The following is a 12,965-nucleotide window of genomic DNA, read 5'->3' as shown; positions in this document are numbered from 1 at the left end:
TGTTTATGACTTGACAGTCGTTTAAATACAGTTTTAAAAATGTACGTTTTAATTCCCAGATGCAACAACAGTTTTAAGAAAAGTCTCCCTCTCACCATAAAGTCTTCACCAACTTCTGCCTTGGTCAGTGTCCTGCGGTCGTGCGTCCAGCCTGTCACGTCAGTCTTGAGCATCAAGTCATAAGGCACGCCAGCCTTCTGATATACAGACACCATCAGTTCTCCCTCCTTGTATATGGTGTAGTCATAGTCCAAGCAGTGTTCATTAGTGTGGCCGGCCATGAGGGGACTCAAGATGACCGCCCAGGTATCGGGTTTGAAGAAGGTGCCATCCAGGTACATGAAGGAGCCATCACCTAGCAAAACAAAATGAGATCGTTGACTTGCATGAGGCTTTTACAAAACACTGACTCAGTAGCGCTTCCCGTGATCTTCAACAAATTTGATTTTGTCTTTGTTTTACTCCAACCAAAAACCCAACTTTTTTTCCTTTTTTGGGATGTCTGCAACCCTCTGAAACAAAGGTTTTTGTTTTGGGCACAAAGAGATCGGTTTTGGGAGCAGACTGACTCCCTGTTCTTACATTTCTTTTGGATCGATGCCACATCCAAAAGTGAATAATTTTTGTATTGCTAGAAAAACAGCAATTTAGAAAAGGAATCTATTTTTAGGGATGGAACCCTAAAATAGCACGGAGAATGCAACTTTAAGTTATGGTTTTCATGAAGAGTGAATGCTAATGAGCATATGTGTGTTACTTCTATTGCTGATTTGTTCTTGTTGTTGTCATTGTTTCAGGTTTTATCATCAATGGCGGGCATGATTGCTGCCATTGTCATAATGCTAACATGTCATTGCATTACATTGATCATTTGCATAAATGTCATTCTCCTGAAGTCAGCAACATCATCATCATGTTCATGCAATCTCAATGTTGTCATCACATTATTCACATGTTCCATGATCATCATTCTCGGCAGAACAATTATGGTGTGTGACTCTAATCATCGTTGTCATCACCTCATTTTCATTTCACAATGCCACTGCCATCATCATTGCAAATGCTCCATAGAACCAGCCAGCACTATCTGGCTGTCATTTCTAAATGACATTGCTATCGTCACCATTGTCAATTGTCATGCTAATGACATGGTAATTGCTCCTCCACACCATACCTGCCAGCAGTTCTCCAGGGAGGGTAGAGTCTGTGATGTATTGATCATACCACAGCCAGTAGGTGTCAGCTTCATAGTATTGGTGGAACCCGTTCAAGTCTCCAGGCATCTCAAAAGAAGTGAAGGCTTCCTTAGCAAAGCCAGGGCACGGCTCAAACCGTAGGCTGATGTCATCAATGGCCATATCACCTGCCACTCCGTAACCAACGACACCTTCAAATATAATCTGAAGAAATAAGAGTAACTTGCTATGACATGTGATATTATGTGACCCCATGTGACACCGTGACACCACGGCGACACACCGTGTGACACAAAGAGCACCAAGGGATCCATCCTTGTACGTCACAGTTTCCAATATCCAAATTCCCTCAAGCCACTGCATTACTGATTGTTTGCCAAAACAAACTGAATGATTATAATGCAAAAACTGGTCACAATAAATTTGTAAACTTTTTTCAAAGGTTAACATCAATGACTGAACAGTAAATGCGAATTGTTCCCAGGTTCTATGAAAGTCTATCAACAAAAATGTTAAGTTTGTGGTTTTCTACAAAGCATCTGGGTAGAGTCCGTGTCCTATCAAATTTAGACTGCTGTAAAATTGTGCAATTTAATTTTTATGGACTCCTTCTATGGACACTTGCTGTTTGTGAGATGCACTGTGTATAGAGACATGCACAATACAACCAACGAATCTGTACTTCAACAATTGCACACTGCACCAGTCAAAAGTCTCCTACCTGAAACCGCTCCCCCATGTTAGTCAAGTCCACTGCCGCTGGCCGCCACATGTCCTTGGAGTTGCCCGTCAGTGACAGCAGCAACCCGTTTGCCGTTTGGGTCAGCCAATAGACGTTGATTTTGCCCACATCGGGGCCGTTCATGTGATAGAAGAATACCATGCATTTGGGGGTGCCTGACACATGGTACATGGGAGGGCTCATTAGACGAGCTCGATCGTCCGGCCGCTGGGGTAGGGATGCCTCCACGTACATGTACGTCCCTAAAAAGAAAAAGATGCAACAAACGGATCATCAAATAAGGGTTATAAGTAGGACCCATTACAAAGCATTATTTTATCTACTGTTCATGTAATTATACTGTCCAGGGTCCACAACAAGCAAAAGATCTGAGAAGTTTGATTGAACGAACAGGAACATGAGTCTTTCACACACTCGTCTCGGTCCGGCAACATGCAACCTGTGATGTGACCAATGTTGGCATGTGGCATTATGGTGTCAAGTATGCTCCACTAAAGTGATTCTGAATGTCCACAAACCCGTTGCATCTTTGTGTGAGCTTCAGGCATTGTCAGCTATGCGTCAAATAGGGCGTGTGCAAGTGAAGTCAGTCAAACTATGGTTAACCAAGCTCAATCTTCCTCCCCACTAATTTCCGTCCCAACAACCACTTACCTTTCTCAGTCCCCAGGGTATGATCCACCTGTGGCCCTGTGCCCTTTGATGCCGTGGCACCGCTGTGCTCCAACCAATAGAAGTCGTAATATCTCTGATGCTCGTAGCCACAAGCTTTGAAGCCAGACTCAAAGTCACAACTACCGTCCATGGGGTTTGGAGCAGCCGTGGCTATGGATGAAATAGAAAGGAAAAACTGGCTCAGAGTTAGTCCTATACCAACAAGAAAGGAGATGAAATACTGTATCAAATAGACAAGCATACTATTGTGTTCTAGGCTTATAATCTTATAGGCATTTCACAGTTATTTTGACCGCCATCTCTTGAAAGATGACATTCAACTTGAAAACAGTTGCTCATAACGGATGATTTATAGAAGTTGCATGTTGCAGACAAAAAGACAGGATAAACTTAGTATGAAGCTTTCAGTTTTTCAGTGTTGACTCCCACTTATTGATGCTCTTCTTTAAATGATGATGATGATTTTATTAGATTTTTTTTTTATATTTTTTTTTTTTTAGATTGATTGGGTTTTCCAGTTGAGATAGCTTGAAAAGTCCACAGAAAGTGTTTATGCATAGTATGCATGTTTGGTGTTAGGATTGTGTATTTCTGCTTCAAATTTCAATATTTTTATCAAAGTTCTGTTGGAGAGACGTGAGCATGTAAGGTTCTGATTACATTTGATAAGTTACAATCTCTTAATAAATGATAGTATTTCCACATTGTGTCCGCTTGACAATGTTCTTGGGTGTATGGCAAACTCATATCAACTTACCTTTTGGACAAGCACCCATTGTGAACTTGATATCGTCAAGGCCGACATTGTTGTAGTAGCTGTACAAAGCCTCAAACACAACCTGTGCAAACAGTCAGATAGTACACAAACTCTTGAAGTTCTAGGTAGCGATAAGGCAGTGAGCTGTTATGCCTGGAACATCATATCACACTGTTTTGATTTTGTCTTATTTAGGAAATATATCTTATTCACAGAAATAGCTTGTGTTTTTAGCCAATGTTTTTAATGCTATAATTTTAGGAAATATTAACAAGAGTATTTTTGGTGAGTTTGTGGAACCTATTCAAAAGCTATAATATAAAGTGCATGTGTTACAGCTAATGCATGTGTGACTAGACTTACAGTCAGTTCTCAAGAACTACAGAGATCAATTGGAGGTTTGGCTTAGAGCAAGCATGACTAAGTATAGTAAACTGTAATTTGACTGGCTTCACTCGAACCCACACCAGTCAACCAGAGTTTGATTTTGCCTAGCTGGTTACAATAGCCACACTACCGTAATTTTCGGAATATAAGCCGCGGCTTATACGATGATTTTGCCCATGAAAATGTTTACTGCGGCTTATACACAGGGCGGCTTATACGCCGAGCCTTGAAGAATAAAAATGAAATTCACATGTGTATTTAATGTACTGGTACAAGAAGAGATGTGTTGCTGAAATGAATTATCAATTAAGAAAGTCATTAACCAACCGAAACCACGTGCCACGTAAAGGTGCCGAGCGGTAAAAAGTACGGTGAAAGCTGTCTTCGATCGACGCTTGCAACAAACCGTACGTGATTCTAGTGCTGCTGCATGCAGCATGCTTTCCCCAGCGGACCACACCATTTGAGGTAATATAGGGGTGTACTATCTTGGAAACAATAATTACCAACATTTCCGCTGTTTAAAAAAAGAAAAAAGACGACTAATACTTTTTATGGTGTCCAAAACATTTCTTTATTCGATAATCAGTTGTTCAAAGTCACAATATAATTTTTGTACTTGAAATGTATTCAAGAAACGACGTAAACCTCAAAACAGGGACTACATCACCCCTTACAAAATTAATGGATTCGTCATGAAAATGGCAGCATCATTTTGACTATTTTCGAAGAAAGTTACAATCGAAACTTGAATACTGCTCGTTAGTAATCACAAACATTTGATAAGTTTTGAGATAAAAACGGACCTGTATATTTTTAGGACAAAACAAATCAGCATCTGTTGCCACAAAGCAAGATTTGTACGTAGCGCTCCAGTCAGACAACACACACAATGGGGGAAAATCACGGTCGGTTGCATACTCTCTCGCGTGCTGCAGGAAAATGTTGTCATAGGCCGGCGCGGTGCAGGCTGCCGCACCGGGCGATGTATTAACTTTTACGGCCGGGGACCGGACGGGGCAGCCGGCAGCAATTCCCGGTGTTTATTTCTCAACATCAATTTCCACATTTGTTTGTGAGAGTATCGATTGTAAATGATTTGATACAACTTTTGTGGCCCTTTTTATAGCTTCTGTAGTGTAAATGGAACTGGTTCAAAGCAATTTGGCTAGAATTTGGAGGCCTTACAAAATTGAAACCGCTGCCGTCGGTACGGCTTATATGCCGGTGCGGCGTATACGCCAACTTTAAATCTTAATTTGCAGGATTTTGCGTGCTGCAGCTTATACGCCGCGTGGCTTATATTCCGAAAATTACGGTAATTATAATGCACTGCAGGATACCAGGTCAGATATTGTTTGATAACATTTTGACTAGCGTGTAGCTATTTAACGTTGCGTGCTCTTCAAAAGATTTCATTTTTGTGTCTCCTTATATATTTTTAACTTGTATGTTTTACTTCAACCACAACACCTCCTTTTTTTTCTCCACAGGGGTGTCTATACAACCCTCTAAAAAAAAGATTTCATTTTAGGCACAAACAGATCCACCTTGCGAGCAGACATGGCTCCCGGTCCATACATTATTGATACTGATTGTGGGGTGGGAACCAGTCAATCCTGCGAGACCGGAATTATTGTTGGGCCGCAAGTAATTTGAAATTGATTAAGTAATGATTCAATAACTAAACATAGGTCGATTTTTTTCGGTCCATGTCTCATTCAAAAGTGAATAACTTTTGCTTTGCTAGAAACATAGCAATTTAGAAAAGAAGGTTTTTAAAGAATACCTGGAAGTTGGAGTCCATGGGAGGAATATCCACACGAGCCATGTTCCATTTGTCCCCCTGATCTCCATATATGGAGAAGAGTGGATCGATGGCGAGAGTGTCGCCCCAACCAGCCAAGTAGATCATCAGGAAATCTGGTCGGTAACCAGACATGAAGTAGTAGAACTCCAAGCACTGGGATTGGTTGGTACCCATGAGTAGCGGTGAGTAGATATCTGCTCTGTCGTCATCTCGGAGGTAGTAAGATCTGGTGTCGATGTACAGGTAGTGGCCTGGGATTTATCAAAATATAAAAAAAAAATGAGAAAAACAACAAAAACATGTCACTGATCCCAAAGTCCATTTTGTATTTACAAAAGTTGAGCCAATCTTAAGGTTTGATAAATTCTTGAAACGTAGTTTAGTCTACCGCATCTTTTTAAAATATTTTAAAAAACTACAATACCTTATCCTGGTTTAGGGTAAAGCAAAAATCAGATTTTTATTCTGAAAAAGTAGCTCAAACTTTGTGAGTTCTCAAAGCAAAATGTTTTCCTTTAAAGGGAATAATATACATCATTTGCTTTTGCTGTAATTTTCAGAAATGGATGGAATTGGGGGGTTGGAAATATATAGCAAATATAGTTACACTGACTTTTTTGAGGTTTTGGGTTCGAAAATGCTATAAAAACCAAGAAAAACAATCATTTTCCTGTAGTCTGGTTCCCTGACTCAATATAAGAAGAAACAGAGCACTTTACATACATTGGGGAATTGTAAGGTCAGGGAACCAGTCTAGTTTTCTTGTACCCGTTCATAGGTGTGTAATCGATTGCAAACAAGTGCGATGGTCAATTGGGGCCAATATATTTGAAAAAAGCCAGTTTTGTCCAACGCTGGTCGGCCGACCAGCGTTGAAAATTTAAACAAAAATACCACTTTTCTTGAAAATGACAGTATACCAGGTGCCATGATTTTACAGGATGCTTTACACTGTCATTCACTAACAGTCCAGCAAGGTATTTCAAAATGATTTGGTAGTTTTATTTTTTGATGTTTGCAAATGTTGTATTTTCCCTTTAATACATTTTTAAATGCGAGGAGTAAGGTTCAGTTGTTAAAACACCTTTGTTATACACTAGTGGATAAATTACTGGCTGACAATTATTTTACTAAAATGTGACACTTTGTTTTGGTGACACTATATTTTGAACAAAACATCCCTTGGTTCTATTTTTTGGCGAAAAAACAGGCCACGTACCATTAGCAGTTCCTAGTGTATGGTCAATCGGTATAGGAGAAGCCCTCCCATATGACCAATCATACTCATCATAGATGGACTGGGTGTAGCCACACATTGTATTGTTCACGTCTTCAAAATCACAGTTTGCGGACGAGACAGGCGCTGGCGTGGTCGTTGGAATTGGCGCACCGGTCGTAACTGTTAAACAAAGGTGGTTAAGTCAACTGTGAGAGATAACAACTCAGAGAACACTTTTCTTTGTAAATCAAATTGATTATACAGTGCATGTGATTAGATTTGAAATAATAAAAACTATGGTAAACTATAGAAGGTTCACAATAAGAACTGTTAGTTGTATAACGATATTTATATATCAAAATACACTACTTACCTTTACGTTTTCAGGTAGAATATTTAGTTATTTTTTTTTTACTAGTAGGTTGGTTTTTCGGTCAAGGTAGTTGCCAGAATGTGGAATTGAACTAGTCCGAGTATCACCCGTTATCCACGGAGCCCAGACTCCTGTCTAACGTCTAATATACCAAAGTATACAGATTTTCTTGCGCCTCAGCCAATCGGAGTCGACTTTACTAAATCGTGACGTCATTTCATTCCCAAATCAGGACCAAACGTTTGATTGGTCAATTCAAAAGCAGTGTTTTTGTAACACAACAGCCGGGCGCGTATCGCGTAACATAATACATAGCGCGTGACCACAGCCTTTGTTGCTGTGTCTAGGTTTCTTTTATCCATGTCTATGACGCGACAATGTGTGAATGACCCAACAACCGATATAGAAAGCGCCCGCTGATTGGTCAAAATCTAGAGGTCAAGATGCGGTTGTCTTGCATAATTAATCAGCGAATTTGCTCAAATGTTATTCTACATGTATCTGTTATGGTCTATTAAACAGACTAGGATTGAACCAGGTCAAAATGAAAAAAACATTCAATTTGATTAGTTATGTTCATCGTGTGCCACTGTAAATTTGTATTTTCTGGGATCAAAGCAAAACAATACTTACATGGAGGACAATCAGCTCCTTCGTAGAACGTGACGTCATCAATAGCCATGTTGTCTCTGTATGCCTGCCCTCTGGTCCCCTCAAAGACAAACTGGGGACAAGATTTCAAAAAGAAATACAGGAAAAAAGATTAATTTAATTTGCATCTGGGCAAAATGTACTGGATATAGCTTTAAAGAAAATCTGGTCAATTTAAAGCTGGCTTATTTCCCAACTCCAGGCTTTCATGCACTCCCAGGTGAAAAAGTAGATCGGTAGGATCAAAATAAAACAAAAAAATATCAGGATAAAAGTAGGACTTTTGCGGGCTTTCAGGAGTAGTTTCCATTGATGCTCACCCATGTCCATAGCATATAAGCCTCATTTGGCATGTTCTGTATCCACAACACTTGTGCTCCATCCTCAACTAAGCTCTTGGAAGTACAGTTGCAGTACTCCTGCGCCCAAGCCCTTCATTGTGTGATTTACATATGACAGTGCATAACACTGTTTGAAAAATATTCAATGAGATTTCTTTTTTTTCGCAGTTGTGGGACTGTAACATAGGAATTTCTTTTTTAAATTTCGAATTTCAAGAGAAAAGTAGGAGCAAGGTGAAAAAGACTAGGTAGGAGGAATACTTGAAAGCCTGTGACTCCCTAAGAAATGTGTCGATTACAATGGACTGTGTGTATAAACAATAGATGGCGCTTTGTTTCCACTTGTTAGTGATCCATATGTACACAGCGGTTTGCATATTATGGTGCGAGGTATGCAAGATGGAGTTTAACTCTAAATATGCACAAACACATTGTGTCTTCACATGAGCATCAGGCGCTGTCAGTAATTATTATGCATGCACGAGTCTTTACAGAGTCATCTCCCCCAACTGTTTGTCTATAATCGTGGAGGACTTATTGTGCATGGTGTCCATTCCAACCCAGCGTGACAGTTCAGGTCTCACTTGTGCTAATTGAAGAACACACATTTCAATTTACCAGCCAAGCTAAGGCCATCAGTGCTACAAGTAACTCTATGACATACATGCACAGAATAGTGAAATTCTTGGTTTCAATTCTAATTTCAAGTGCTTTCTTTACCTACCCTGAATTTGTAGTCTGTGACCGGTACATCCACCGTGGCCCTGTGCCAGTAGTTGCCCTTATCTCCACTCATACTCCACACAGGGTCATCAGGCAGGTCGGTTGCACCACTCTTCTTCATGTAGACATGTAAAGACTCAATGTCCCGGCCATACATGTGATACCAGAACTCTAAGCAGGATTGTCGAGGTTGAACCTTGGCTTCTGGAGACAGCAGCCGAGCAGTGCCACCGGGGAACGTGTTGTAATCCTCCTGGATGTACATGTAGAACCCTGGTGGTCAAATGGTCAAGGATTGTGTGAAAAGCTGGCAAAATGTCGGTTGGGAACTTTCTTTCAGGTTTGGTAACAAGAGGCCATTTCACATTGCGATCTCTGCTAGCTGTGTTGATTTCAACATGGGTCCTTTATGAGCAAACCCAGGTACATGTAGGGCTGAACATGGATTAGAAAGGCATATGATTTACATAATAATAACCCACTCATGTAGCAACAGCTGCCGCAGTCATTATTGTGTCTCAACCGTAGATTGAAAAAGTAGTAGTAGATTCTTCTATATGAGACAAGGTAATTAGTTTTAATGATACAGGACGAGGGTTCTCAGAATTCAAAAGCATGGTACATGTCAAAAATATATGATGGGACAAAGGAGAAGTTCAACTGCCAATGGAATTAGGAAAAAACATTGAAAGATTTTATCAAGTTTTTTCACAGTTTTTCAAGTTGCAATACTGATGAGGAAAAAAATGCACTTGGAATTCCTGTGTTTTTATGGACAATCTTTTGTTTGCAAACGTAGCTTTGTGGCTCTATTCATGGATGTTGTGATACTTTACTTTGCTTGTGGAATCTTTCTTGTGCTTTAATTTATTCCAACATTCATTTTAGGTTATTGACAACGTCCAATCAGTTGGGTGATGGTTTTTTGAATTGTTTTTTTTTATGGTTTGATATCATTTTAGTATTGTTTTATTTTTGATGCCATTTTGTGTTACTTTTATCATTTATTTATTTCATCTGGTTTTGGGAATCCTGTTTGACTGTTTTACAATGTGTTTAGCCTGTTTTACAATGCATTTGGTCTTTTTGATATATTGAAGTTTCCTTTCGGCTTTCATGTTTGTTTTTTGTTTGATATAAATATATTTATATTGATCAACTTTGGTTTTATCTTTATCTAGGAAAACAACTTTTTGGAAGTTAATGTGTGAGGCATTTGTTTGGCAGTCTGGGTTGTGTTTTTACAAAAAAAAAAACATGTGCAAGGTTTTTAGGTTTAACCTCAAGTTTAAATAGGCATTCCATATTCATAATCATCAAATCACACAAGTAACTTCTACAGAGCATGTCAAGTATTTGCATTTTATAGATCTTGAAAGAGTTCAGGAACTAGGTCTTCGCTAAAAAACCTGAGGATTGGCAAATGCTGTCAAAGCATTGTAAAAAGTTTGCAGGGCACATGTGACTTCAGGACTAAAGACATATTTGCACATAAGAAAAACAAACATTGGAAAACCTACCCACTAGCTATTCGGTAGGAATACATGAAGGCCTATTTACTAGCAGATAAACCACACAATGGCCGAGTATAACTTTGTTTGACAGACTTCCTGAAGAAGTTTGTTATCGGTAGAATAAATATACCACTTGTCCTCTGGACTTACCAAAAACCAAACAGTCCAATATTTATCTTTTGTTCGCAAACAACACTCTTATCTCAGCCCTGAACCACTTCACACACTAGTATTAACAAGGTGATTATATTGAAGCCAGAAGATAAATGGTAAAATAAAGTGTTTCATGGCCCATAAAACTTGTTTTTATGATGTTGTAAAGTTGGCTTCTTGGTTCACAAGGCCTACCTTATACAACAAATTTGGGGACAAATATTATCTAAGTAGCCAGGAACACGCTGGTACAACTTTACTTTTGCAAGTTGAAAGTAGTAAAGGAATAAAAGTTTGAAACCACAGAAAAAATGTTCTAGGGAATATTTTCTTTTTAAACAATCCCTGCATCATTTTTGTACTAAAACTAAAAACCTGGGGTCAATTTCAGTGCACTTCGTAGCTCATACATAGGGCTTGCTGTGACGGCCATCTCTGTAGGAGAACTGCAACTGCGTATTTTGCGCAATCAAGCAGGCATTGCACAGTGTTGAAAATGTTCCAAACACGCGCGCTTGTTGCACGAAATGTGTTCGAAATACAACGCAGCCAGATCGCGTCATGCAAGTTGACGCTCAAAATGCTGATGCAAATGGATGGTCTGTAGGAAATTACGTCATTTGAACGAGACCTATTGGAAGCACAGCAAAGATCTGCTCATCAAAAACAGATTACCATGCCAAAATGCCATGCTATTTGCTTATGGACCTCAGCAGAATTTTGCTCAGAACATTGATTTAATAAATACTATTTTCTGTTAAGCAACTCTAAGAAATAGGGCGCTGGTTTGATGACAATGTTATGTTAAAGGTAATTCATCACACTCTCACCAAGTTGACTGTTGGTCGTGTGGTCTTCAACTGGCCCAGTATTGGTTAGTCGCTGATTGGCGCCATTTTGCCATACCCAATCAAAATCGTCTGCAGTATCTTGCACGTAGTAGCAGATCTCAATCTCTTCAAAGTCACAAGTGATACTGGAGTAGTTCTTCAGTCCAGCTGCAACCAATGAAAGATTTTCTTCAAAAATGTAACATCAGCATACATTCAACAAATGAGCAAAATCTCAATCCAGGAAACATAATAAAATAAGTAGGCCTATTAAAAACAAACTGGTCGATTGTACATCCTGTGTTTGACAAATGAGGCTTCTAGCAGGTTAAAGGGGCACATTGTCCTGAAATCACCAACTTTTAATGATTAAGATTGTTTACTTAAGCCTTTTCCAAGGTCTGGTTGAAAGGAAAAAGGAAACTGACCTAATGTCACACTGTTCCTGGGAAAAGACACAAAAACACCCCTGTTGTTTGCTTCTGATGCAGCAGACTTTTTGTGGCATACGTACTTCCAGCCATTAGTCTCCTACTGGACGTTAAGTTGGCCCAACTTCAGACAGTTCAATGAACAGTACACAACGTGAGTGTACGCTTAATGTATAAGTAGGCCTACTGTGAACTCAGCACCAATACACACATGCTGTTTCCCACACGTCTGCAGCATGTGATACACTGATGGAACATGTGCACCCAAACCACTCAGTCACAATTTTGACCCCCGAATTCTGATTTGGCAAGAATAACAACCACATGGCAATTTTTAAAGGATGGTTGTGTGGATGTTTATATTCTACTTTTAAATGCTCATATTTCCAATTGATATTATTTTGTGTAAAGTGCAATTTGTAGACCAATTGGGTGCTTTTCAGGACCTCGTTCCCTTTCAGACAAATTTCAAGGATCTAAACCTCACCCTCTCCAGGGCAGCCCTCAGTGGATGTGATCCACACGTCGTCAAGGGCGATGTCACCTTGGTAACTGCTTCCTCGGAATGCTTCAAAAATGACCTGAAACATTGAAATATTCCAAAATGAGTTGGTGATCCATTCTTAAGTTTTATCCAATATTAGATCTTTCTTAAAATAATGCAGTTATTATGAGGGGCAAAACCCAACACAAGTAACTGGAAATGACATCTTCCCAACCAAAATGAACTTATTGCAAGTTATTAAGAGATGCTTAAAGGTCTCATTAAAAAAAAGTGGGTTCTGCTTTAGAGTTTGGGAACATTTGCAAACGATGTTGAGTTTTGATCGTATAAACTTGTAAATATGCACAGTTTCCACTATTTCAAGCATAATTCTCGTTAAATATTATACAACAATTTTGGTTTTTTTACAGTTGCACTGAACCATATAGTATGGAGCTCTCCTAGTCGACCCAAGTAGATTTTGTTTTTAAGCAGGTGAACTTTAAGGTATTAATTTTCGTATAAACAAGACAAGTGAGACGTTCCTAATGACTGCAATAGTGCATCTTTTGCTGTAGTCACTTCTTACAAATTCAAACATTGAACCATTTGTATTTGTTGAGTCATTTGGTTTGATATGACTCAGCTTGACCGTTACACCAGTCAGAAATGGATATTT

General features: G+C 39.3%; 1 protein-coding gene across 3 annotated transcripts in view; it reads right to left on the bottom strand.

Moving 5' to 3' along the window:
• LOC119742081 (MAM and LDL-receptor class A domain-containing protein 1-like) overlaps positions 1-12,965 on the bottom strand; it is a 31,151-nt gene that overhangs the window by 2,982 nt on the left and 15,204 nt on the right. For all 3 annotated transcript variants that reach the window (XR_005272809.1, XM_038218102.1, XM_038218103.1), the window contains 11 exons: positions 12,290-12,383; positions 11,372-11,539; positions 8,876-9,147; positions 7,793-7,883; positions 6,787-6,966; positions 5,547-5,818; positions 3,371-3,452; positions 2,593-2,763; positions 1,918-2,180; positions 1,175-1,400; positions 96-355 (listed from right to left, as the gene is read on the bottom strand). Coding sequence is in view for 2 of the 3 variants with exons in the window: in XM_038218102.1 (XP_038074030.1) it covers positions 96-355; positions 1,175-1,400; positions 1,918-2,180; positions 2,593-2,763; positions 3,371-3,452; positions 5,547-5,818; positions 6,787-6,966; positions 7,793-7,883; positions 8,876-9,147; positions 11,372-11,539; positions 12,290-12,383 (2,079 nt within the window). In the remaining variant the exon portion in view is untranslated. The remainder of the gene's footprint in view (positions 1-95; positions 356-1,174; positions 1,401-1,917; positions 2,181-2,592; positions 2,764-3,370; positions 3,453-5,546; positions 5,819-6,786; positions 6,967-7,792; positions 7,884-8,875; positions 9,148-11,371; positions 11,540-12,289; positions 12,384-12,965) is intronic.

The sequence above is a fragment of the Patiria miniata genome, unplaced genomic scaffold (assembly GCF_015706575.1).
Source record: "Patiria miniata isolate m_02_andy unplaced genomic scaffold, ASM1570657v1 HiC_scaffold_5, whole genome shotgun sequence".
Lineage (NCBI taxonomy): Eukaryota > Metazoa > Echinodermata > Asteroidea > Valvatida > Asterinidae > Patiria > Patiria miniata.
Note: the sequence above shows the minus strand (reverse complement) of the source record. Positions and strands in the feature narration are given on the sequence as shown.